Below are 27,976 nucleotides of genomic sequence, written 5' to 3'. Positions count from 1 at the left end.
CATCTTGATTTTAATCAAGATTTTATTTGGTTTTCCTGCTGTTTATTTACTGTTTTCTTGAAACTAGTAAGCAATTTCTGAGGAGATAGTTTGAGACCATGCAATTAATATCCTGCTCCTTCTTAAAGCTTCCTCCTCGAATTGTCATCCACTGCATCTTGCATGAGATAATCTGTGCTCCGATGGTTACAGAATGGTTATTTTCTAACTGTACAGTTATCAGTCAGCATTCTGCTGTTACCTGCTACAGGAAGGACTCATGGTTCCTTTCTGATTCAATAGGTTATAACCCATTATTGTTGGTTTTTAAAAATTTCTTGCTCAGATATACTCAGATTTGGCCAGCAGGGATGCCTTCACTTGGTGCTTGTGTCTATTTGGCATGGCATGCCCCAATCATTTTTTAAGCACTTCCTTACTTTCTGACATAATAAGATATTTCAGTCCCTTCTTTGTTCCTAGAACTGGATATTTTCCTTTTACTGTGGAATGGTTTGTAGAAACCAAGATCTTGCAGGCATGTTCCTTTTTCCTAAGATATCATTGCTTATGGGCCTTTCAGTGGACAGAACCCATGCATTCACACCCAAATACAAGAAATCATGTTCAGTTCTATTTCAATCCTGTTGAGTTCCTCCTTTGGCTTCCACCCTTCTCTGTATCTGTTTTTTTCCCAGAGAGAACCCTGGCTTCTGACATCATTATATTTTACTCTTTAACCCAGTCCTACAATATACACAAAATTGTTTCAGGTTTACTATATCTATACCACTAGGAAAAATAAAACTACCAAAAAGAGTTCAGGATTTGCTAGCAATTAGAGTTTCCTCCCTAAACTAAGGGTTTTTAATAAAAATATTGTTTATAGTTTACTCAAATTGGCTTCCCTTTAGCCCCCTCACCCTCAGTGTGGTTATTTTTTTTTATGTGAAATTCACTCTATTTATATTTATTTGTGTCTTTTTGCTTTTAGTTTTAGGATTATGTGTCCCTGACCCCTGTCCCATTCTTGATTTATTTATTTTTTTTGATTTGTGGACTATCAATTTGACAAAAGTATACAAAAAACATGATAGTCAGAAAAAATGTTATTCCTTCCCCTGTTCTTTCTGTACCCTAACTACCCCCCACTCCCATGTAGGTAATCAGTATTATTGATTTCTCATTTATCCTTCTTATTTTTGTTTTCTATTTTTTATGAATGTAAGCAGATTTTTTTTTTCTTTTTAAGTACCTCCTTTTTTCATACAAAAGGTAGCATACTGTATATTTAGCACTTTGCTTTTTTTCACTTAATGATATGTACTAGATTAGCTATATATCAGTTCATGGAGATCTTACTCAATTTTTTTAAATGTTTTTATAATACTTCAGTCTCATATTTGGTTACATAAGTAAAGTAGTTGGCAGTACCTTGCGGTTATAAATAATGCTACAGTTAATAACCTTATGCATGTGTGTGTGTGTGTGTGTGTGTATATATATATATATACATATATATATATATATACATTTTTTTTTTTTTTTTTTTTTGTCTTTCTGTCTTTTCTAGGGTCGTACCTGCAGCATATGGAGGTTCCCAGGCTAGGAGTCTAATCAGAGCTGTGGCCACCGGCCTATGCCACAGCCACAGCAATGCGGTATCCGAGCCACGTCTGCAGCCTACACCATAGCTCACGGCAATGCCAGATCCTTAGCCCACTGAGTGAGGCCAGGGATTGGGTCCACATGTTCATGAACACTAGTTGTGAGTTCTTAACCTACTGAGCCACAGTGGGGACTCCAAGTTTATAGTTTTAATTCTTTTTTTTTGTTTGTTTTTTGTTTTTTGTTTTTTACCTTTTTTAGGGCTGCTGCCCGTGGCATATGGAGGTTCCCAGGCTAGGGGTCTAATCGGAGCTGTTGCTGCCAGCCTACACCAAAGCCACAGCTACACCAGATCCCAGCTTCATCTTCGACCTACACCACAGCTCATGGCAACACCGGATCCTTAACTCACTGATGGAGGTCAGGGATCAAACCCACAACCTCATGGTTCCTAGTCGGATTCGTTAACCACTGCGCCACAACGGGAGCTCCTATAATTTTAATTCTTAAGTTTAGGTCTTTGATCCATTTTATTTTGTATGTGATATAAGGTAAGAGTCTGACTTTTTTTACATGTGAATATCCAGTTTTCTCAGCAACATTTGTTAAAAGGACTGTCTTTTTCCCATTAAATTGTCTTGACACTGTCCTTGAAAATCAGTTGATCATCTATGTGAGGATTTATTTCTAAACTCTACTCCCTTGGTCTGTATGTCTGTCCTTATGCCAGTACTATTTAAGTTTCTGTAGCTTTGCAAGTTTTGAAGTCGGGAAATGTGTGTCATAAATTCTATTCTTTTTTTAAAGATTGTTTTGGCTGTTTGGGGCTCCTTGAAATTCTATATGAATTTCTGAGTCGCTTTTTCCATTTCTGTGAAAAAGGCTGCTGAAATTTTGTTAGGGATTGTGTTGAATATGTAGATTATTTTTAGTTGTATTGACAATCTTAGTGATGTTAAATTTTCTGTCCTTGAATATAGGATGTCTTTTCAGTTATTTAAGTACTCTTTAATATATTTCAGACTTGTTCTATAGTTTTCAATGTACAAGTTTTCAGTATAACACTTCCTTGGTTAGATTTATTCCTAAATTTTTAATTCCTTTAGATTCTATTATAAATGCAATTATTTTCTTAATTTTCTGATTGTTTATTGCTGATGTGTAGAAACATAACAGGATTTCCCATCCTGGCTCGGTGGTTAACAAATCCGACTGGGAACCATGGAGTTGCAGGTTCAATCCCTGGCCTCGCTCAGTCCGTCATTATTCTACAACTATTAGAATTATAGTCTAATCTCACATTTCCCTATTTTTTATACCTTTTATAAATAAATGTTTTGAGTTTTACAAACTTGTATAAACATTGATGTTGCCATGAGCTATGGTGTAGGTTGCAGATGCAGCTTGGATCCCACATTGCTGTGGCTGTGGCATAGGCTGGTGGCTACAGCTCCAATTAGACCCCTAGCCTGGGAACCTCCAAGTGCCATGGGTGTGGCCCTAGAAAAGATTAAAAAAAGACCAAAAAAAAAGAAAAAAAAGAAAAAAAGAAAAGAAACATAACAAATTTTTTATGTGTTGATCTTGTACCTACAACTTTGCTTAATTTGTTTTATTGGCTCTGGTAGCTTTCTTGTGGATTCTTTGGGATTTTTTACATATAGTATCATCTCATCCATGAGTAAAGATAGTTTACTTTTACTTTTAAACGGGAAAGGTAATATTCCTTTCCCATTTAAATAACTCTGGAAGTACATAACAATTCACAGAGATGGTGGGCATCCTTATCTAGTTGCTAGCCCTATAGGGGAAGCATTTCAGTCTTTCACCATTGAGTATGATGTTAGCTCTGGGTTTTTCATAAATAACCTTTGTGATATTGAGGAATTTTCTCTCCATCCTACTGTCCCGAGAGTTTTTTTTTTATCATGAAAGGATGTTGCATTTTATCAAATGCCTTTTCTGTGTCAGATAGTCATTTCTTTTTCCCTTTGTCCTATTAATCTTCCTTTGTTCTTAAAGGCTACCTTTGTTTACTTTTTTTTTTTTTTTTTTGGCTGCTCTGTGGCATATGGAGCTCCCTGGCCAGGGATCAGATCTGAACGCAGTTGCAGCCTATGCCACAGCTGTGGCAGTGCCGAATCCTTAACCCACTGTGCTGGGCCAGGGATCGGACGGGTGTCTCAGCACTCCAGAGATGCTGCCAATCGCCTTGTGCCACAGCAGAAACTCCTATTTACTTGAATAAATGCTACAAGTTAATTTTTATCAGGGGTCCGTCATTATTCTACAACTATTAGAATTATAGTCTAATCTCACATTTCCCTATTTTTTATACCTTTTATAAATAAATGTTTTGAGTTTTACAAACTTGTATAAACATTGATGTTTCCAAAAATACATTCTTAAAGTTTCTAGTTGCTGCCCTCTCTCAATATATATACATACTATCTATAAAATAATAAATAATAGTTTAGTAGCTCTTATAAACACAAAGTCCAGGTATTTCTCAAAAATCGGTGTACCAAACTTGGGTATTTTTGGAAGACTGAATGTCAAATGCTTATGTCAGCGTAATTTCTAGAACTTTAAACATGAGATTTCATTCATATACAGTGGTCACCGAATCATGTATTGCATATTACTATGGTATACAGTTAGCATAACAGTGTTAGCCATACTAAAAGGGCATGTTACTGTTAAAAGTACTTCATGAACTAGCACAAAGTATTATTTTACATTATTTATCTGTTGTTATAAATGTTGGCAGATAGAATGTAGATTGGTGAGAAAAGGATGGTTCTAACAGGTTATTTTAAAATAAAAGAACAATTTTAAAAATTTGAATAGGTAAAACATTTACAGGGTTCAAAATTTTAAAGGTGTCAGAGGATATAAAGTCTCCTACTCAGCCACCCATTTCTCCTTCCTAAAGGTAGTCAATGTTATAAAAGTAGGATAGGGAGGGATATGTGAACTTTCAACATAGTGCACCAAATATCAAATTTTTTTTTTTTTTATCATTCTGGTACCCAGTGGAAAATTTACTTATTTCTTCCTATGTCATTTGCTTTGCTTGTTTAATTTAGATTAGTTTCCTTAAAGTAGATAGGACGAGCTATCAAAAAAAACCCCAAAAAACCCAAAACCTTAAAAAATAAACCTAATAAAACACAGCGAAGTCTTTATCTGTATTAAGTCATAACTTTGCCACAAAAAGTAAACCCAAGTCCTGGAAAATTATGTCCCTTTAGAATCCAAGTTGATTCTAGGTAAATCCTGGTCAAGTTTGGATGTCAGATAAATTTTTAGGATTCTCTTTGCGCCACTGCAAGCACATGAGAATTTGATATTTTTAGACTCAGGCCAATTATGACTCGTATTTATGTCAGCTAGCCTTTTGATTGTGTTCTTTTCTTTTTGAAATTTCAGCAAAGTCCTTTTCTAACTGAGTCGTCTGAGAAAGATAGTGTACTTAAATATTCATAGAATTAACTATACTTATGATCATTAAAATAGTTTTTCCTGTGAAAGCATATTTGTCTTATCAATTCATCCAATTTGCTCCTATTTAGAATTTTTTATATAATGATTTTTATTTTTTTCCATTATAGCTGGTTTACAGTGTTCTGTCAATTTTCTACTGTACAGCATGGTGACCCAGTTACAGATACATGTATACGTATTTTTTCTCACATTATCATGCTCCATCATGAGTTACTATACATAGTTCCCATAGAATTTTTAAATGCCCAAGTTTATAACTACAAACAACTCTGAAGCCACAGATTGACATCTCTGTTGTGGTCTAATTTTTAAATTAAGGAAATGCTGTTTTAATTGTGCTGAGTGCCAGACACTTTAATGGTTACCAGCTTAAGAATTAGTGCTATAAAGTTTGTAGTTGCAAACAAAAGGGAGATTCTTAGGTTTGAATCTTATTTGAAATGAGAAATCACAACCATGTAGAATCATACTCTCTTAGGAATCCTGGAAACTGCTCAAATGTATAACTTAGATCTTAATTTCAATAACCCATTCTATTTTAGAAAAATTTGAAGTGATACTTTGTGGGTGGGCAATCTCTTAGGTCTTTGCCTTTCAGTATATGTCTTAACCCTCCAAGAGCACAATGGTATATATTGATTATATTTTTTATATAGTTTTATTTTTCTTTGGTTAAAATAAAGAATGTAGATTATAACTTATAAAAGGATTCTTTTGGGTGAAAAAAAACTATTTTGAAAGAGCAAGTGGTGGAACTGTAGACCGACAAATAAGGACAAATATATATTGCACATTTCAAATCAAGATCTAAAGCTCCTACATTACAGGATTTCCAGTACTTTCACATCTAGAGTAATCAGTGGAAAAACAACTCAAGACTATAACCTAGTAGAAAAATAGTGTAAATAGTTCATAGAAAAAGAATTATAAGGTAGTTAGTCACATACGAAAATGCAAATGTAAAAAACACACTAAGATGCCATTTTTACTTACTGCATTGCAAAGATTTAAAAGTTACTTAACTATTACTGGAGGTGTGAGGGTTCATATATGTTGCTGTTGGAAGTATAAATTAGTAAAACTTGGTAACATTTAACAAAATCAAATGTACATCTTTACTTATAGTTCAGTTTGGGGGAAGCTGTCTACAGGTATACTCCTGAATTTGGAGAATTATCTATGTCAAGGATATTAGCTGTTTTTTTTTTTTTTTTTTTCTTTTTTGCCACATCCATGGCAGGCGGAAGTTCCCAGGACAGGGGTTGAACCTGGTGTCACAGCAGCAACCTGAGCTGCTGCAGTGACAAGGACAGATCCTTAACCTGTCCAGATCCTTCCTGGAGCACCACAGGGGAACTCTCAAGGATACTAGTTTGAATGTTATAACTAAAGATTGGAAACAATCTAAATGTTCTTAATTAGCAGATCTTGATACATTAGTATACAATATTACAATGGACTACTTATTCAGTCATGAAACAGATTAAGAAAGCTCTGTATACCTTTTGGAAAAGAGGTTCAAGATGCATTGTCAGGAATTGGTAAGTTTTTTCTTAAAGGACCAGCTAGTAAATATTTAAGACTTTGTAGGCAATGTGGGCTGACTCTTCAGCTCTCTTGTCATGGGAATTAGACATAGATAATAGGTGAGAAAATATTTTCTGGAATTGGTAAGAAGCTGTCTGGCTGATTCATGCATGGAGTTCTTTGTTGGGAATAGATAGGTAAGTTAGGACTATATTTTTGAAGGGCCTAGATACTAATCCTGTTTTCTAACCCATTTTCTAGTTTGAATAAGAAGTATTTTGACAGCTAACTTTATTAAACCTTGGCATTTTGCTGTATTTACTTCAGATCTTTGTTTTGTTTTGTCTTTAAAAGAAACATTACAGATATAGCTGAGATTGCCCTGCAAACCATACAGAGCCATTCATCTCTCTTTTTGGTTATGGCAACTAACATAAATTTTTATTCTAATCTTACCTTCCTATATTACTTACATATTTTAAATACATGTATATAAACAATAGATTGTGGTGGTATCTGTTTTGAAAGATCATGTAATGGTTTATGATGTCATTTCACAGTTGTTTTTTGCTCAATATTGTGTTTTTATGATCTCTCTATGTGAACCAGCATAGTTCAATAGGAATACAATGCAAGCCACCTATGTTATTTTAACTTTCCTAGTAGTAACGTAAAAAGTGTAAATGGAAACAGGTGAAATTAATAATATACTTTAATAACCCAGTGTGTCTAAATTATTTTAATATGTAATCAGCATATAAGGTTATTAATGCAGTTGATTACTTTTTAAATACTAAATCTTTGAAATCTGGGATTTATTTTATACTTGCAACACATCTCAATTAGAACTAACCACATTTTGGGAGTTCTCATCATTGTTCAGTGGTTAATGAACCCGACTAGCATCCATGAGGATGCGGGTTCGATCCCTATCCTCGCCCAGTGGGTTAAGGATCTGGCGTTGCCGTGAGCTGTGGTGTAGGTCACAGAAGCAGCTTGGATCCTGCATTGCTGTGACTCTGGCATAGGCCGTTGGCTACAGCTCTTATTGGACCCCTAACCTGAGAACCTCCATATCCCCGAGTGCTGTCCTAAAAAGACAAAAAACAAAACCAAAAACTAACCGCATTTTAAGTGTTTAGTAGCCTCAAGTGGGTAGTGGCTTTTACCACTTTGGACAACGGTTACTGTGATCAAAGTAGAACTGAGCACTTTTGGTGTTTGAAAGTTGTGCACAGTACTACCGCTAGGGGTCATCATGTTGGCACCAAGAGAAAGTATTTTGTGTGCTGGAATTTGCTAATTTGCAGCTGCTATGCAAAAATCATCCTATGTACAATAAAGAAAACGTCTCAAGAACAACATTTACTGCTGGTAAAATATTTGAAGTGCAAAGGTTGGTGCAAACATGATCCATAGCTTTTTCTGACACACAGGGCCTCTCTGTTCTGTTCTCATGGATGTACTCTTTGTTCTTGCTGGTCTGGAAATTTGTAGTAAATACACTGCTTCTCCATAGATGGGCCATAATAACTATATAAACTTGTTTGCTTGGTTACTTTTGCTAAGAATCTCAGACAGGCAACTTAAAACATTTTTTTTTGTTGTTGGAGTATAGTTGATTTACAAAGTTGTATTCATTTCAGGTGTACAACAAAGTAAATCAGTTATACATATACACATATCCATTCCCTTTCAGATTCTTCTCCCATATGGGTTATTACATAGTATTGAGTAGATTAACCTGTTCTATACAGTAGATCCTTGTTACCTATCTATTTTATATGTAGTACTATGTACATGTCAGTCCCAACCCCTAATTTAACCCTCCATATCCCACATTTCCCTTTTGGTGACCATAAATTTGGTTTAAAAATCTTTGTATCAGATTTTAGTAGATTCCACATATTAGTGATGTCATAATATTTGTCTTTTTCTATCTGACATACTTCGTTTACTATGATAATTTCCAGGTCCATCCATATGACTGCAAATGGCATTATTTCATTCTTTTTTATGGCTGAGTAATATTCCATCGAATATATGTACCACATCTTTATCCAGTCCTCTGTTGATGGACATTTAGGTTACTTTTATGTCTTGGCTATTGTGAATAGTGCTGCTAAGATTGTAGGGATGCATGTATCTTTTTGAATTAATAGTTTTGTCTGGATAAATGCCCAGGATTGGGATTGCTGGATCATGTGGTAGTTCTATCTTTAGTTTTCTGAGGAACCTCCATACTAGTTTTCATTGTGATTATGCCAATTATCAACAGTGTAGGAGGGTTACCTTTTCTTCATACCCTCCAGCATTTGTTTGTAGAGTTATTAATGATGGCCATCCTGACTGGTGTGAAGTGGTACCTGATTGTAGTTTTGATTTGCATTTCTCTAATAATTAGTAATGTTGAACATTTTTTCATGTACCTATTGGCCATCTGTATGTCTTCTTTGGAGAAATGTCTATTTAGGTCTTCTGCCCATTTTTCAATTGGGTTTTTTTTTTTTTATTTTTGAGTTGTAGGAGCTGTTTGCATATTTTGGAGATTAAGCCCTTGTCAGTTACTTTGTTTGCAAAGATTTTCTCCCATTTGTGGTTTGCCTTTTTGTTTTATTTATGGTATCCTTTGCTGTGCAGAAGGTTTAAAGCTTAGATCCCATTCATTTATTTTTGTATTTATTGTCATTACTCTAGGAGGTTGGTCAAAAAGATATTACTGCAATTTATGTCAAAGAATGTTCTGTCTGTATTTTCTACCTAGGAGTTTTATAGTATCTGTTCTTTTGTTTAGGTCTGTAATCCATTTCAGTTTATTTTTGTGTGCAGTGTTAGAAAATGTTCTAATTTCTTTTCTTTTTTTCTTTTTTTTTTAGGGCTGCTCCCACGGCATCTGGAAGTTCCCAGGCTAGGGGTTGAATCAGAGCTGCACCTGCCAGCCTATACCACAGCCACAGCAACACCAGATCCAAGCCATGTCTGTGACCTATACCGCAGCTCATGGTAACATCAGATCCTTAACCCACTGAACAGGGCCAGAGATTGAACCTGCAACTGCTGAGCCGCAATGGAAACTTTTTTTTTTTTTCAGTCTAATTTCATTTTTTTACATGTAGTGTCCAGTTTTCCCAGTACTACTTATTGAAGAGGCTGTCTTTTTTTCATTGTATATGCTTGCCTCCTTTGCCATAGATTAATTGACCATAGATGTGTGGGTTTATTTCTGGGCCTTCTGTGCTGTTCCACTGATCTTTATTTCCATATTTGTACCAGTACCATACTGTTTTGATGACTATAGCTTTGTAGTAGAGTCAGAAGGCAACTTTGATTACTGAAGTATGTATTAATTATATGGCTCTATTCCTGGTTTTCTAAATTTAAAGTTAGCTCACCATAAAGGTCTGAACTTAGATTTATATTTCTCTTATTTTCCACAGAATAGAAATGCTTTAGACTTTATAAGAACTCATAATAGAAAATACCTTTTAGAGTGTCTTTGTTTCATACACATAGTAATTAGAGGGACGTTCTTATATGCTATTGATGTCCCTTATATAAAGACTCAGTGGGGGGAAAAAATCAGCTGAAGACAAAGGTTAGGGGAGAAATTCTCCAAATTTATGCGTCTCCTTTTATATATCCACTGAAAACATTTTTACCAACTCTTAAGGTAAGGCTTCATGTATTCTGTATTCCATGCCTTTATGACTGGCTTTTAATAGTGGCCTTATATGGAAACTTCTTGCCACAAGTAGAGTAAAGAGTTCTGTAGGCCTGATTAGTTAGGAAATGTTTGGTAATAGCTTCAAAAATTAACTTTCTTTCTTTCTTTCTTTCTTTGTCTTTTTGTCTTTTGAAGGCCACATCCACGGCATATGGAGGTTCCCAGGCTAGGGGTCTATTTGGAGCTGTTGCTGCTGGCCTACGCAAGAGCCACAGCAACACCAGATCCAAGCTGCGTCTGTGACCTACACCACTGCTCACGGTAACACCAGATCCTTAACCCACTGAGCGAGGCCAGGGATTGAACCTGCAACCTCATGGTTCCTAGTCAGATTCGTTTCTGCTGAGCCACGACGACGGGAACTCCCGAAAATTAACTTTCTTTAAGTGAGCAAAGTAAATGTCAGTACTGTAATTAATACAGCTTTCTCTTATGGTTGGCACAATTTCTTATTTTTGCACGGTAATCTTTTACTCAGATTATTAGTTATTCAGAAATTGGTTTTAAAATTTTAACTACCCTATGACTTTACTTCCAGATCCTTTTACTTTCTGTTGCATTACCTTGATTAAAAACAAAGCAAACAAAAAACTGAGCTGAGAACAGCCACTTGGGAAAATATGCATGTTTTTGATTGGGCAAATGGGAACTGAGGAAAGAAAAGAGGTAATTCTGGAGAGTAAGTGTTTTGGTATGTCTGGTAGGGAGTGAAAAATGAGAGAGAGAGAGAAGCCTGGGTGGGGTGCTATGGTGTTGAGTCCTTTGTACAAGAGCTAGCATAGAGTCCTACAGCTAGGAATTTTTCAAATTCTAGCATTAAAAATATGTGTATTCATGCCAGATGACAAATAGAGGTAGGCTTGAACAGAGTGAGAGGATGTACCCATCATTCTCTTTATGAACAGTTAAAGTGTTCCACACACAAACATTGTATGTAGTCTGGAATGAGAAGAAAATATTCTATTTTGTTTTAGTGAAAACTGTTAGAAGGTACCTTGCCTATATCAAGTATTCAAGAATATCTTACTAATCATAATAAGCCTATTTATCAGAAATCAATTTTAACAAATTTTAGTGTATGCCTTAATGTATGTACAAAATTCAGCGATGAAACAAACTAAAGAGATTTCATTGAGGTTTTTATACCAATACATGTTCTATATATAGATATTTAAGGTTGAAGGACCCTGGGTAGATTCCCTTGGTATTATATTTGTGGACTGAATTTTCAAATCCCCATAGGTCTTTTTGTTTATTTTCATTTCAAAGTTGGAAATGCTAAAGGTTGGCATATGGCTACAAGTAAAAAGTCCTGTTGTTGTTTGGAGTACAACAAACTTCAGGACTGTATATTTTAAAAATTAAAAAAAAAAAAAACAACTGTCCATGGGAGTAAATTTGGATATTAGTTTGATTTATGAGCTAAATTTGGACAATAATTTGCTTTTTAAATAATAGCTGATTATACACAGATTTCTTTGGTTTTCCATAAGAATACCACTTTAATTTCCTTAGGTTATATTGATTTGCCTGAAATCTTGAGACAGATCCTTGCTTTGCTATGACTTTTTAGTGGTTTGAAAGTGTATTGACAGATGTTATAGCCAAGAAAGTTGGTGGTAGTAGGGTGATGCTAGTAAATGGAAAACAGTTTGCTTGTGAACTTCCAGGTTGGGGTAATATGTTTGCCATCACATATGCTCAATTAGAAGCAGTTCCCCGTTTTCCCTATGAGAATATCCCAGCTGCAAATTCTTTTGCCAGCTGAAATGCACAGGATTTTAAAGATAGGCCTGACACATTAAAATCTGCATGTACTTAATTTGGTTACATAAACCATGTATTAGATTCTGAGTTTGGAAATAAAGTTGTTTTGTTGTATTGTCTCATGTGATAAAATAATTTTGTTCCATCTCTTTGTATGTTTTGAGATCCCTTTTGGATGATTTGTCTCCTGAGACAGGTGATAGCTACTAGAAATATAAGTCTTGGATATAAGGTGACTCCTTTTTCTTTCGAAAAGTCATACTTTGGGAATTAAGCCCTAATCTGATAACTGAACATTTGGTAATTCCTTATATCCTTATTTCTCATTGATATTTAGATGTATTTCTCAAATTTAAGAATTCAGAATCTTGAGTGAGCTTATTCTTGTTAAATATCTTATGTTTTTAGTTGTTAATATGGATTTTGACCTTTTTTTTTCCCCCTTTTCTTTGAGGGGTTGGACATAATTGCCTTATTTCATTTCAGGGATCCTTCTAAAGTAAATATTCTGGTACCTGGTGCTGGACTAGGAAGACTGGCCTGGGAAATAGCTATGCTAGGTTATGCTTGTCAAGGAAATGAATGGAGTTTTTTTATGCTCTTTTCTTCCAACTTTGTACTCAACAGGTATTTAATTTACTTTTTGCTAGAAATAGTAATTTCTCAGAATCAGATTGACTTACATATTTTTTAACAATTCTGAATTTGGAGATAAGTACATGATGTTTAATTATGGTATATATTTATGTATATATATATATATCATAAATGTTTTATATTAAAATTAAATTGCTTATACAGTTATTACTTTAATTAGTTGCCAAGATAACAGAGGGTTGAACAGGATGGGTAAGTGGCTTTTAAAAAGTGATTGGGTATTCCATGAAACAGATTGATTTCTGTGCAGAATTCAGGGCTAAGTATTATCCAGGAAGGAGTATTTTCTCATTGTGCCTTGAACTTCTTCAGCCCTTTGTTTCTTTATGGGATAAGATTTTAGAGTAGCAATCATAATTTTTCCTTAATCAGATTCTTATAAAATGGGCAAGCATGCTCATAGAAAGATAGTTAGAAAGATCTCTGAACTTCTGTGGCCTGTTTTAGAAAGTAGTGGAACAGAGTTTTTAAAGCCAGAAGAGGTGTATTAGAGAAAAAATAAATAGCTGCCTTATTTAAATAATATGTTGTCTTGGTTGCAATATGAGTTAAGGAATAGTGAGAAGTTTAAAAGGAGAGTGTTATACAAAATAATTAAAGTATGTAGCAAACAAAACCCATGCCATTTTTGGAAAAAAAAAAAAGTGGTTGGAATGTTTTTTACTTGTGCTTGAATTTTGGCAATATGTTTTTTTTTTTTTTTTAATTTAAATGAGCAGCACATTTATATCTCTGAATTTACCTTAATTTTGTTTCTGTTTTTTAATCAATGATTAGTTACTCGTCTACATTCATATGTGGAGTTTTAGATAATTGGGTGGAGTTTGGTAGTAACACTTTAAAGTCTAAATTATATAAGTAAATCTTCAGTCAATCAGATTATATTTTAGTGTTTAAAGTAGATTTTCTTGGTAAAATATTTAGTTAACGTTGGATTTTTACTCATGTTTTGCAGATGTTCTGAAATTAACAAATATAAGCTTTATCCCTGGATTCATCAGTTTAGCAATAACAGGAGGTCAGCTGATCAAATTCGACCCATCTTTTTTCCTGATGTTGACCCCCACAGTCTTCCTCCTGGTTCTAATTTTTCTATGACAGCAGGAGACTTTCAGGAGATATACTCAGAATGCAGTAAGTTGAAAGCAAGTGTTTTAAAGGTCATGCCCTTTATTCTAAATTTAACAAGCTGATTTTATACTAAGCCAAAGTTATGGTCATTCATTTTGATGGTAGAAAAAAAGGAATACTTCAGTGACAATTTAAAGTATTTTCAAAGTTTTGTATAAGGCAATGGTGGCACATATAAAGAAATATGAGATCCCACAATTAAGAAATGTAGAATCTGTTCTTAATTTAAGACAACATGTAAAGCAAATTTGAGTGAGAAATGAATACAATAAAGATGGAGGTAGGAGAAGTAACTTCTTTGTGTAAACGCTGTGTGACTTGAAGATTAGGGAAGAATGGCAGGCAGAAGTACAAAGGTATGAATGTGTAAACTAATCAGAGATGGTAGAATAGCCTGACTGGAAGGAAAAAGAACATATGGGGATTTAATGGGAGAAATGACTAGAGGAGTAGATTGGTTCTGGATTGTGGAGGACCTTTATAATAAGGCTATAAAGTTTGAACTTCGGCCCGGCAAAATGTTAGAGAAATTTGAGTTAGGTATTAGAGAAAGGGACATGGTAATGGGGAAAGAGGAGAGAGAGAGATTGACAATAAAACAAAGAAGAAAATAAAAGGTCCAGAGGTCAGCAAGGTCGTTAGTTTAACAGACTGTTGAGCACCTGCTAAGTTAGCAGTTATGTTTTAGGCATTGCAGAGAGGGCAGTGAGCCAAACAAAGCCCCTGCACACAGGGAACTTATATACCCATACTATTTGGGAGAGAGGAGCAAAGACAAATTAATGTTGCAAGGAAAAAAAATAAGGGAAGGTAGAAGAGATAATGAGTAACTGGGGAGGGGCTGCTGTTTGATACGGAGTTACCAGGGAAGGCCTTTCTAAAGGGGAAACTTAACAAGAAAAATTGAGCAGAGAACTTCAAAAGAATGAAGAGGCAAGGCATTTGGATACATGGGGGGCAGGGGGAAATGTTGCAGACAGAGGGAATGACGAAGGAGGATTGGGGTGGGAAGGGTGCTTGGTTCTGCTTAAGGAGAGCAAGGGGGTCAGTTGCCTGGGATGTGGTGAGCAGGCGTCAGTGATGGGAGATCAGACTGGAGGAGGTTTGGTGAGGCTGACTTGGAGGCCATAGCAAAGACTTTGAGTTGTACCCTGAGGGAAATGGGAGGCCATTGAAGGGATTGGAGCAATAGAATAAGATACTCAAGTTTTTGTTTATTTTCCCATGAACGCTGGCACAGGGAAAACCTACACTCTGAAGGTAGAAGGAGAGAGATGGAAGGTGTTAGGTGCTGGTGATAAGTTAGGGAGCAGGGTTTCAAAATAGGAGTGAAATAATGGAAAACATTGCTTTGGCAAGTAAAAATGACTGGAGCATGGTTTGAAGAGGAGATGGGAAGATAAGGGTGCCTTGTTGCACCAGCTTTTGTATAGACACTCACCTTCAATCCTGTCTCTTCTGTCTCTGTGTCAGGCACAGCCTCCAAAAGACAAACAGTGTTCTCTGCTGAGTTCCCACTCATTGCTGCTCCTTGCCCCTATTCCTCTTTTTAACTGGCAGTTCTTCCAAGTACTGGTGGATGCCAAAGTATTTTGATGCCATTCATTTCTCAGTTGGCAGCAAGTGCCTGCAGTCTTTTTGAAACCTTCCAGAATTGGTTGCTAACACTGATTTAAATCACATCTTAAAATTCAGATGACTATTATTTCATCTTAACTGATTTTAAATGAAGGCTAGAAGTTGAAAACTTTATAAACAAAACTCTTATAAATATTATTCAGTGAAGATAATAGTGATACAGGTTATCAAAATTGATTTACAAATTGATTATCAAATTAGTAGTAAGAGCTTTTATGGATTACAAAGTTTATCATAAATGATTATTTTAGGAGTTCCCATTCTGGCTCAGCGGAAAATAAATCAGACTAGTATCCATGAGGATGTGGGTTCAATCTCTGGCCTCACCCACTGGGTTAAGGATCTGGTGTTGCTCTTAGCTGTGGTGTAAGTTGAAGACGCATCTTGGATCCTGCATTGCTGTGGCTGTGGTGTAGGCTGGCAACTGTAGCCTGGGAACTTACATATGCTGCTGGTCAGCCCAAAAAGCTAAATAAATAAATAAATAAATAAATAATTATGTGGCTGCCTTGATTATAGTAGTTGATTGAAAGAGTTGAGCTTCTAAACCCCTGCAGTTAAATGAAATAGTCCATAGTCTGTCAAGAAGTAACTGGTACACTTACAGAATTAATTAAAAGACAGGTAAAATAACATAACAAATGTAGTAATTTGATTTTCCTTGAATAGATACCTGGGACTGTATTGCTACCTGTTTCTTCATAGACACAGCTCATAATGTAATTGATTATATTGACACAATATGGAAAATACTCAAGCCAGGTGGAATTTGGATAAATCTAGGTAAGTTTCTCAGTATTTATTAGAACTTACACATTAATCTAAATACTTATAGCTGTTTTACATTTGGTAATTTCACAGTACAAAATGTTAACAAAAGTCATAATTATGTTGTACACATTTTGAAACCTCTGTAGTTTCCTTTAGATTGTGTCCTAGCTTGTGGTACAGTTCCTGCAGTCATAGCTAATTCCTCCAAAAGCAGTAGAACTCCTCAAAGTTGTATATTCATACTGGGTCAGTCTCACAGCAGTCACAGTTTCAAAGAGGTACTGATTATTAATTTGATGATGATCATTCCTCCATCTTTTCCATTCCCCACTCCAAGGAGATAGCCTTTCTGTTAAGAAGAGAATATTCTCTTCTTTTATAATGAAACATTTGAGGGAAAGCGCTTAACCTCTCCAATGGAAACCTCCTCCCCAATATATACACATACTAGGAAAAGAGTGGATATGATCATTTATGTGGCTACCTTCAGTTAAAGAAAGAATAGAGATATAATTTCATGTTTTCAGAAGCCCTTTTACTGTATTCTACTTCTGGGTGCTAGAAATCAAAAGATGAGTATGATGTAGTCCAGAGTCTAAGAGAAATTACCAGTTTTATCCTCTTCCTTTAAAATAAATGGAGAGTAGTGATAAGGTAAATATACTTTTTTTTTGGTAAAATATATAGTCCATGTTAAGAAGGGCTATATTACATAAAAGTCAGACACTGGTTGAGTCCTTGGTCTTCAAGTATTGGTATAGTTTTGTTGGTGGATTCTGTTATTTGCTGTCTTTAGTGATTTGACTTTTCCAGAGATTTTTTTAAGCTTACAGGTAGTAGTAGGTCTTCTCTAAACTTTCAGAAGTCCATAGCACAGATGAGAGCAGGTGTAAAATATAACCATAATGTGAAGCAAATGGATCAAACCTTGGGTCTTCTTTAAAAGTATTCTTTTTCCCGGAGTTCCCGTAGTGGCGCAGTGGTTAACGAACCCAACCAGGAACTGTGAGGTTGCGGGTTCGATCCCTGGCCTTGCTCAGTGGGTTGAGGATCTGGCGTTGCCGTGAGCTGTGGTGTAGGTTGCAGACCCGCCTCGGATCCCACGTTGCTGTGGCTCTGGTGTAGGCCGACAGCCACAGCTCTGATTAGACCCCTAGCCTGGGAACCTCCATATGCTGGGGGAAGCGGCCCTAAAAAAGGCAAAAAGACAAATAAGTAAATAAATAAAAGTATTCCTTTTCCCAAGGAATGATTGAAAAATAACATTACCTACTGGGTATATTCTGTGTATGGGTTAGGCATTATGTTAGCCACTTAAAAATAGCTTGTTTAGTCTTAAAAGCAACCCTATGTTGAAATAGAATTATTTTATAGTTGAAGAAACTGAGTCTTGGGTTAAGCAAGTAGCGTAATGGCCCTGGAGCTTATATATGGCAGAGACAGCCTCACAGCTCAGATCCAACCCCTTAAGTGCCTAGTTAGCTACCTCTGCAGGCTTGCACTGGGTCATTTATTACTTAGCATTATTTTGACTGTGGATTTATGTGATTAAATTTTTTGATCCCAGTTACTGAGTTAAGGTTTTTTATATTTCTGAAGCTTTTGACTTAACTTTCACAGAAGCAACTTTTCTTTTTGAACATTTGTTGGCTTACCAATATTTTATTAAGTAAACTGCCTGGCACAAATACATTTGGCCCTTGGTTAAGTATATTGTTTGAGTAGATGTTCTGAGGCATGGCCTGTGACCTGTCATTGGCATCACAATTAATGGAGCACATTTGCTGATGGGAGGTCGATTAAGAGATCTTCTACTCTTCTTACCATGGAGTTTCCAAGTGATTTTGAGAATTGGAATAATGGAGAAACACAATTCTCCAAAATATTTATTTGGAAGGTTAATACTTTGCAAATAAAATCCTTTGGATGTATAAGTTAAAGAGGTTAAAAAATAATAATTATCTCATATTCACCTTTCCCTTGAATATCAGTGTGCTCCAGGGATCTGTTCAGTGTTTTTCACATTTTATGTCATCACTCATCCTTTACTCCATGTTACTCCTACCCAATCCCATGTTCTCTCCTATTCTTTCAATACCCAGTCTATGTCTCTGGCCTAAATATCTCTTATGCTCCAAGCCAGTTTGTCCAACTTGGATGCACCACAGATACTTCCTAATGTATGTGTCTTGAGAAGATGATGCCCATGTTTCTCCTATGCCTTTTATGTTTTATCCTCTACTCAGACTGCCCTAACCAGGAAACTGGGAGTCCTTTACCCCCTCTTCTTCCTCACCATCTGCACCCATTCAGTCTGTTAGCTGTTTCTCCCAAAGCTCCTTAATAACTCTTGAATCTCTCTTTAACCCAGTGTTTCTCGACTGCCATCCTATTTACCTTTGGGGCTGGATCATTCTTCATTTGAGGGTGGGGAGGTTGTAACGGTTGGCAGTATCCCCGGCCTGTACCTACTATTTTCCATTGGTGCTTCCCCAGTTGTGAGAACCAAAAATGCAAAACCACTCCCGGTCAAGAACCATTGCTCTGGCCTTGTGCTAGTGCCTTAGCCCAGGCCCTCGTCACTGCTTGCTTGGATTACTGCAGTGGTTTCCTTAAGAGGGTCCCTGCTTTTTCAAGTTACCTTCAACCTCCACACCCTTTTCAGTTCTCCATTTACCACCAGCCTGATCTTCCCACCGTGCAGCTTTGTTGTTAACCTAAACTCTTCCGTATGTGTACCCTGCCCTTGATGATCTTTCTTCTCTCTTGTTTCTCAGCTTCATTTTTCTTTTTAACTGCCCCTGCCCTGCACTCAAGTGCTAGTCCTCTGACCTAGAAGGCGCTTTCTCCTTCCTCTCTATTTTCATTTGGTTCTTCCCTGTGTCCTCTTTAACACTCATCTCAGGTAATCCTTTCAGATTGGGTTAAATATTCTGTATTTCTTTTTTATATTCTCAAGGAATCTGTCGCTAGCATTTAACACTTTGCCTTGTAGTCACTCGTCTTTTTGTTTCCCCTCCTGGTCTCTAAACTTGGTGAGTTCATGAATCTTAATGCTTTTTCCTCACTTGGAGTGAATATTTAGCAACTGTTATGTGTATGAATGAATGTATTGTTTCAGAATTTGATATTAGGATCAAAGTAACATTAAGATGCCACAAAAGATCCGCTGCTAATAGACATGATAAATTGGCATATGTATTGGTAAATTCATAACATTCCTATGGTATTGGCTCCAGTCATGTGGTCTTGGAAAATTAATTTTATCTGTAAACTGATAGTGTTTCCCCAGCTCCTTAGGGACCATTTCACCCTAACCATTGACTAGAATGTCAGTCAGTATATTCATACATAATGAGAAGTGTAACTGCTAGTCATTCTGGAGTACTGAAAAGTTTCATTAGAAGTTAAATTATAATGAAAATATTGCCCACGCTGTATGAAATTTGAATTGGGAATATCATTAATGTATAAAATTATTTTAAGGGGTATTTAAGTACTCACTTTAACGTTTCCCAGGTTTGGGAACACATGTCCTTTGGGAAAGGCTCTAGCAAAACTGCAGAAGAATTCCTATACATCCTGTTTTTCATTTTTTCATGGTAACCAGTAACCCTTAAAGGCATTTATATGATATATTTTTAAAAGTGGGGATGTGGGAAATGCATTGTATGCATGCACTAATATATTTATAATTGGGTAGTGGAAGGCAGTCAGTTAGCAAAGCGAATCTGACTTCATCTGGAGGAATAAACAGGTTAAAGTACCAAAGGAGATCTCTGTAGAATGTAAAGAGAAATGGAGTCTATCAGATTTTAAAGCACTCTAAAGCTACAAAATTGTAAAACAGGAATTTTCTCATAAAAGATGGATAATTGAACACATACACTGTTTCTTCATTGAAATCTTATTATAGTAGTACTAAAAAAGGTATAAAACACATGGGCAAAGAATGGCAGGGATGCCATTGGGGACAAAAGAAGCTAACAGTATTTCAGAAGATGGGTAGGTGGATAAGTTTTGCGAAGAAAACAGTGTGAATAGAGCCAGTTGACCTGGAATAACCCTGGAAAGTGAGATGCCAAATTAAAAACAAACAAACAAAAAAAAACATAAGCAGGAGTTCCTGTCATGGTGCAGCGGAAACGAATCTGACTAGGAACCATGAGGTTGCAGGTTCGATCCCTGGCCTCACTCAGTGGGTTAAGGATCTGGTGTTGCCCTGAGCTGGGTGTAGATCGTAGACACGACTTGGATCTGCCGTTTCTGTGGCTATGGTGTAGGCCTGCAGCTGTAGCTGCGATTAGACCCCTAGCCTGGGAACCTCCATATGCTGTGGGTATGGCCTTCAAAAGACAAAAAAAAAAAAAAAAAAAAAAGACAGCCCCCCCCCCCCGAAAAAAACATGAGTTGAAAATATGTATTTAGAAAACAGCCTCTTATGTAACCAGGATGTCTACCTAATGCCCATTTCCAGTTCATGCTCAGGAAGGAGACCAGAAATTTAATGCTCTAGAAAAAGTGAGTAGGAAAAGAGCAGAATCTATTTAAAGCATGGCCAGTAGAGAGTGAGGGTGAAGTGTGGTACAGAAAAGAAGAGCATTAATTAAAAGTCTGCATGGAAAAATGATCAGGCAGTGACCACCAGCTTACCCTATCCCTACCCCCAATGCCACCTTACCCTGCCTTTAAAACTTTTTGCTGGGACTTCAGTGCCAGCTGTCTGTTTTGCACATGTGCAAGCAAAGTGGGCAGGTCAGTATATAGCTACCTGGGCTTTGTATCAGTCATTGCATGGTGGGCCTTTTTCTTTTAAATTTTATTTCTTTATGTTTTAGTTGTATCCCCTATATACAACGTAGAGTTAAATTTTCTTTCATTATCCAGCCTAATAATCTTTTTCTTTTAACTGGAATTTTTATTTGCTTATTTACTTGTTTTTTGTCTTTTTAGAGCCATACCTACGGCACAGTGAAGTTCCTGGGTTAGGGGTTGAATTGGAGCTGCAGCTGCCAGCCACAGCCATAGCCACACAGGATCCAAGCTCCGTCTGCGACCTACACCACAGCTCAGAGCAATGCCGTGTCCTTAACCCACTGAGCAAGGCCAGGGATCAAACCTGCATCCTCATGGATGCTAGTTGGGTTCGTTACCACTGAGCCACAATGGGAACTCCAAATATAGAAGTTCTTTAGTCTCCTTTTTATGTTTCATTTGCTACCCAGCTTATTACTCGGAGTTCAGTTTAAACAGCTACTTGTGCATGTTTATGTTTAAGTAATTCATTCATTGTATCTTTAAACCATAGGTCCTCTGCTATACCATTTTGAAAATTTGGCAAATGAACTTTCCATAGAATTGAGTTATGAGGATATAAGAAACGTTGTTCTGCAGTATGGATTCCAGGTAGAGGTAAGGATGAAATGAAGTACTGTCAAAGTTTAACTTTCAGAACACTAAAACAGGAATGGTGATACGGCAGTCACTAGCTTTACCTCTTAACCTCTGGTTTTCTCATCCATAAAGTGAAAATAATAATACATGGCTTTTAAAATTACGAAGATTTGAGGTAATGTGTACGTAAATGGAAAGCTAATCTCTGATGTAATCAACTTTCAGAAAGTTGTAGTTGACCGTTTTATTGGCCTTCGTAAACAGATAAATACCAGTATAGAGGGTGGGAGGGCAGGCGTAAGAGAAATACTGTTTACTGTATGTACTTTTGTACTGTCCAGTCTTTCCTTAACATGTAATTATAAGGTTTCATGATGCTTTGACTCCTGTGTTTTTGTCATGTTTATTGAGAAGCATTCTCTTCATTTAAAAAAAAATAAACATCTAAACATTAGGTTTGTTCTTAAAGAGAAGCAATATATTATGGTAGTATAGTATTCAAACTCTCTAGTTAGATTTCTTAAGTATGGATCTTAAGTTCTGCCAACTTCCTGGTGGTGTGACCTTGAGCAAACCAGTTGTTTGTAAAGTGGAATTAGTAATAGTGTGAACCTTAGTGAGTACTTGTAAATAATAAATGAATTAATATGCAGAATATATTTAAAATAGTACCATGGTTATCATCATAATCATATGATTATTGTTTGCATTTCAGGTGGAAAAAGAATCTGTCTTGTCAACATATACTGTGAATGATCTTTCCATGATGAAATATTACTATGAGTGTGTCTTGTTTGTGGTCCGTAAACCACATTAACAGTCTCAAGTGATATCACCAGGAGAAAAGTTTATTAAGAGCAAATGCTGAAATAAACAACTCAAAATCACCTATCACAATGACAGGACACAACCTCATATCAGTGGTGCCTTCTTATTCCTAACAAAATTTAGAAATAGTGTCTATTTTCTTAATATGTCTATCGCTTTTTCAGAAATATACTATGCTGTGCATATTTGTACTACACAAGTGAAAACGGAGGAAATGTCTTCAAGTATACTTTTTCCTTGAGCCCAGAATTATCTTTCAGTAGAAATGCTATCTCCAGGGTCTTATCAAACTGTCCATTTCAAGTCTGCCATATGAATGACTAATAGTATTGAAGTCCATAATTATCTCCTTTTAGTTGTTTTGTGTGCATTGCACATGTTATTTTTAGAAGAGTCTAAAGGATCCTCTCTCACTTTCAACATCTGGAATTGGGACTTTTGTTTACTTTGGACCTAAGCAATTTATACATAAAATCATGTATCTATTATCATTCAAATTATTCGATTTTATTTTCTAGCTCAGCTGAACTTATAGTTAGCATGAAACATTTCATTTTTATGAAATGCTAAATTTATAGGATCATGGGCCAGTAAAATGCATTTTAAATAACTGAGAAATTAGTCTTTTGGCCACACTAAAGGGAACATTTTTGAAAGCATACTCATCATGGATCACTCTGAAATGTATGCAATCTCAATCTTCTAATTGAGGCACAAAAGCCTTTATTAAAGGTACTGCTAGGAAACTGGGAAAATAAGAATACAATTGAAATGTGTGATTTCAAACTATAAATGAATACATTTTGTCAATGAGATGTTTACAATAATGTCTTTTCTTTAGATTACCTGAATTACAAAAGTAAGCACTTTTTTTTTTCCTGTTAAAACAATTATATACTGGTATGAATTGTCATGATGGTATTAATATGGGGAAACATTGATTATGAAATTTAGGGATAAATTACCACCCGTGGTCTGTATCTTCAGTATTTTAAGCAGCAGTCACTAATACAATTTCAGATTAACACCAATTTTGTTCCCTAATAGCTGTAGCTAAAACAGTATATTGCTGCTTTAAATTTCTACCTCTAGCAGATCTTTATTGGAGGGAGTTTTCCTTTGTATTTTTTTATGTTTACTATCTTGTTTTCCAATAGCTTGAAAAGTAGAGATGACTTAATGTTTTAAGCTTTTCTTGAAGAAAAGGACATGATATTGAATATTTTCACAGATGATTGTGATGGCATTAAGTGACCTCTGTGGCAATTTGGATTAGATAGACTTAATCTCAGATAATGTGCTGGTGGTATAAATGTCATGTTCTCATAGGAAAACTTACTTACAAATCCTTAGACCTTCACTGTTAGTTAGATTGGGGGAATCACTACACAATCTGGCTTCTTACTCATAGGACCTTTTCTGCACACACTACAGGAGTTCCTGTGGCCTTTATGCCCATGATGCAATAAAAGATTCCATGAAGTTAAGTTGATTTGTCAGGTTATAGATACCTGATGTAACCTATTGGGTGTTTTTGAAAAAATGTTTCTCTTTTTTGTTCCTTAGTACATGGCAGATATTTATTTGGGAATTCTCCCTACCCACCACATAGATGAGCTTGAAATTAAATACAAGGGGGAAAATTATTATTTTCTTTTAAAGAAGGAAATTTAAAAGTAGCATAAGTATTTTTTAAAAAATCCATTGAAAAGAAAGAAATGCATGATGTTTGTAATTTAGAAATGCTTTTTATTCACTGGTTAGTATTCACTTTTTTACAACTTATATCAAAACAAATGATCTTGATTTTCTTATAAAGAAAAAAACCAGGTTGACACCAATGAGTTGGCTTTATTACTTAAAATTTTTGCTATCAGGTTTTATTCTTTAATAATGTTACTTATATTTCTAAATTATAGCTTATATTTTAGTTAATTCCAGAATCAGTTATTTCATGTTTCTGATTTCTCCCTCATACCATGAATACTATTTTCTAAATGTACTACACAAATTTGCATCACTTTTTTTCTCTTATAGCTTTTGTAGTTAATACATTCTAAACTTGAAAATTGTGGTATCAATCAATAATAGAGGTATCACTGGAGGATTTAATTTTGTATTTCTTATGTGTAGTCCTAGCTACTAAAGTGTGTAAGTTTAAAAATTTTTTTCCTAAGTAACTGTACACACAGATGTTTTCATTCATTTTCATAAAGTGGAAGGAGGTAGATTGTTGTGCTTTTTTTTTTTTAATTTCCATAATCTAAAGCAGTGCAGGCTAGGGTATATTAATCAAGTAAGCAAAATGGGTTATGTAAAATATAAAGAGAAGCTGTATAAATCACAGTATAAAATTATGAAGTTTGGGAACTGTAAAATGTACTGTACTTATATGTAACTCTCATCCTAAAAGTTGCCACAAAGGCTGAATTGGAAGCTTCATGTCTGCATGAAATTTCCTATATTTTTAATGTGTATGATGGACTTAATTTTTCTTGAATATTAAAGTCTGCCAGTTGCTATGAAACAGTATTTGCTTGGTTGTTTCCATCTAAATTAGTGATAACCATAGACATGGGAATTTTAATTAATTGAGCACATATATTTTTGAACCTTTGGCTTAGCCCATTTTTATATACTTCTAGAAAGTCAATATGAATACTTGGTCTCTGAGTAATGCTCAGTCTTTATTTTTGTTAAAAAGTCAAAAAATAATTATAAAGGGGAGTTCCCATTGTGGCTCAGTGGTTAACGAACCTGACTAGGATCCTTTAGGATGCAGGTTCGACCCCTGGCTTTGCTCAGTGGGTTAAAGATCTGGCATTGCTGTGAGCTGTGGTGTAGATTGCAGGTGCGGCTTGGATCCCACAATGCTATGGCTATGGCATAGGCCAGTGGCTAGAGCTCCAATTTGACCCCTACCCTGGGAACCTCCATATGCTGTGGATGTGGCCTGAAAAAGGAAAAAAAAAAAAAAAAAAAAAAAAATTATACTGAAGGAACTAGTGGAAGGAAGTTCCAGCACCAATCATTAGTAGGGTGAGCACTAGACTAGCAGTTAAGATACTCTGGTTTGTTTTTCCTAAATTATCATCTGTGATTTTGGGCAAGATACTCTGAGTTTGTTACGTCATCTGTAAGAGAAGATTGATACTATTTCAGTGTGTTTTTATAGGTCCTAGTTGCTTATGTGAAATATTATCAGGCATACCTCATTTTATTGTGGTTCGGAGATTTTTTTTTTTACAAATTGCAGGTTTGTGACAACCCTGTATCAAGCAAGTCTGTGAGCCCCATTTTCCAATAGCATTTGCTCACTTTGTGTCTTTTATGTCAAATTTTGCTAATTCTTTCAGTATTTCAAACTTTTTCAGTATAATTGTATTTGTTGTGATCTGTGAACAGTGATCTTTGATGTTTCCGTTGTAGAGATTATGCCAGGCTCAAGACTCAGATGATGGTTAGCATTTTTTAGCAATAAGGTTTTGTTTTGTTTTTCTTTATAGGGCACTTCACTGTTTTGATGAGTACTCTGCTGTAATTCTTATCTTGTGTCCCTCTGAATCTAGCCGCCTTCATTATTCCCTCTTTTAATTTTCAATAGTTTATGATGTGTCTAGTTTTGTGTGGTTTGTTTTTGGAATTTATCCTGTTGGTTGGATCTACAGTTTGATATTTTGTTATTTCTGAAATGTTCTTTGCCATTATTGCTTCAAATATTTCTTCTGCCTCTGCTATCCTTTATTTCTCCTTTTGGAGATTTTTTTACATGTATGATTGTCATTATCCCACAATGCCTACAAGCTCTGTTTTTGGTGGTTTTTTGGGTTTTTTTTACTTTTTAAATTATTTGCATTTCAGATAATAGTTTCTTTTTACCTGTCTTCAGGTTCCTCAAATCATTCCCCATCTGTGTCCATTCTACTAAAGAAACTATAGAAAGAATTTTTTTTTTCTTTTAGGGCTGCACCCCTGGCATATGGAAGTTCTCATGCCAGGGATCGAATCAGAGCTACAGCTGCCAGCCTCCACAGCCACAGTAATGCCAGATCCAAGCCATGTCTGTGACCTACACCACAGCTGGATCCTTTAATCCACTGAGTGAGGCCAGGGTTTGAACCCACATCCTCACGGATACTAGTTGGATTTTTTTCTGCTGAGCCATCATGGGAACTCCCTATTGAAAGAATTATTATCTCTGGTATTGTGCTTTTGTATTTCTATCATTTCCATTTATCTCTTTACAGTTTTCATTTCTCTCTCTGCAGCAGTTTTCTGTGTGTCAATGTATGTTGTCCACATTTTCCACTATATCCTTTAATATAGTATAGATATTTTAGTCCCTATCTGTTAATCCCAATATCTGGGTTAACTCTCAGTCTAGTTCAATTACTTAGTTTATCTCTTGACAAGAACCTTATTTTTCTGAGTCTCATGGTATTGAATTCTATTTACTATGTGGGGGGAAAAGAAAAAACAACAGAACCTGAGGTGAACAGTATTTATGCTTGTGTATAAATACCTCTTAGGCCAGGATGGGAGGTTGAGTCCATCTTGTGAGAACTTGAGTTGGGTTTACATTTTTTTATTGTTATTTACATAGCATCACAGGCTTCAGATTCCACCAACAGTGTGTTGTTGTTACCTTGTGCAGGACAGAGTACCTGAGAGGAGAGAGCTGTACACAGAGAACACTGGAGATCTGAGGATGGTGCCCCTAGAGTAATCTGCACAGTACTGATGAGTGCATATGTGAAATAACTAACTTTTAGGCCAGAGAAAAAAGAACCCCACAAAGTAAAACTCATAATATCTAGTATCCAATAAAAAATTACCACATGTACAGAGAAAGAAGAAAATAACACCCATACAGAGGAGAAAAACCAGTCGACACCAAGCCAGAACCCAATGCGGATGTTAGAATTAGCAGAGGACATTAAAATAGCATAACTGTCCCAGCAAGATTATCATTTACAATAGAAGGAGAAAGAATTTCTTTTTTTTCCCCCGTTGTTTTGGGGCTGCACCCTCAACATATGGAGGTTCCCAGGCTAGAGGTATAGCTGCTGGCCTAGCCACAGCCACAGCAACATCTGATCCAAGCCATGTCTGTGACCCACACCACAGCTCATGGCAACGCTGGATCCTTAACCCACTGAGTGAGGCCAGGGATAGAATCTGCATCCTCATGGATGCTAATCAGATTCACTTCTGCTGAGCCATGATGGGAAACTCCAAGAGAAAGAATTTCTAAGGCTAAAACTAAAAGAACACAGCCATGCTAAACCTATCCTAAAAGGAATACTAAAAGGTCTTCTCTAAATAGAAGAGAAGCAAGAATCTATAGGAAAAAGAAATCACAATTGTAAACTAAATCACTTAAATAAGTCATTTAAAACATTTATTTTATTTATTTATTTATTTTTTATTTTATTTTCCCACTGT

At 35.8% G+C, this 27,976-nt stretch overlaps 2 protein-coding genes across 8 annotated transcripts in view; one reads left to right on the top strand and one right to left on the bottom strand.

Moving 5' to 3' along the window:
* Positions 1–25,058, top strand: part of CARNMT1 (carnosine N-methyltransferase 1) — a 37,833-nt gene extending 12,775 nt beyond the window's left edge. For 4 of the 7 annotated variants that reach the window (XR_014822874.1, XR_014822876.1, XM_003121964.6 and 1 more), the window contains 5 exons: positions 12,599–12,739; positions 13,725–13,903; positions 16,208–16,321; positions 21,618–21,721; positions 22,419–25,058. Coding sequence is in view for 2 of the 7 variants with exons in the window: in XM_003121964.6 (XP_003122012.6) it covers positions 12,599–12,739; positions 13,725–13,903; positions 16,208–16,321; positions 21,618–21,721; positions 22,419–22,520 (640 nt within the window). In the remaining 5 variants the exon portion in view is untranslated. Of the gene's footprint in view, positions 1–1,880; positions 6,016–10,883; positions 12,740–13,724; positions 13,904–16,207; positions 16,322–21,617; positions 21,722–22,418 lie in introns of those variants that run through there. The other 3 variants (XR_014822873.1, XR_014822879.1, XR_014822871.1) reach the window with 3 other exon arrangements.
* OSTF1 (osteoclast stimulating factor 1) overlaps positions 1–27,767 on the bottom strand; it is a 144,767-nt gene extending 117,000 nt beyond the window's left edge. Inside the window, exon 1 of the mRNA XM_085009566.1 lies at positions 27,741–27,767. The gene's annotated coding sequence lies outside the window, so the exon portion shown is untranslated. The remainder of the gene's footprint in view (positions 1–27,740) is intronic.
* Between the last annotated feature and the right edge of the window lie 209 nt (positions 27,768–27,976).

Source organism: Sus scrofa, chromosome 1, assembly GCF_054392235.1.
Source record: "Sus scrofa isolate SSC_HxYL_T2T_F1_AM1 chromosome 1, Sscrofa_HxYL_maternal_Yorkshire_Landrace_v2.0, whole genome shotgun sequence".
Classification (NCBI taxonomy): domain Eukaryota; kingdom Metazoa; phylum Chordata; class Mammalia; order Artiodactyla; family Suidae; genus Sus; species Sus scrofa.
Note: the sequence above shows the minus strand (reverse complement) of the source record. Positions and strands in the feature narration are given on the sequence as shown.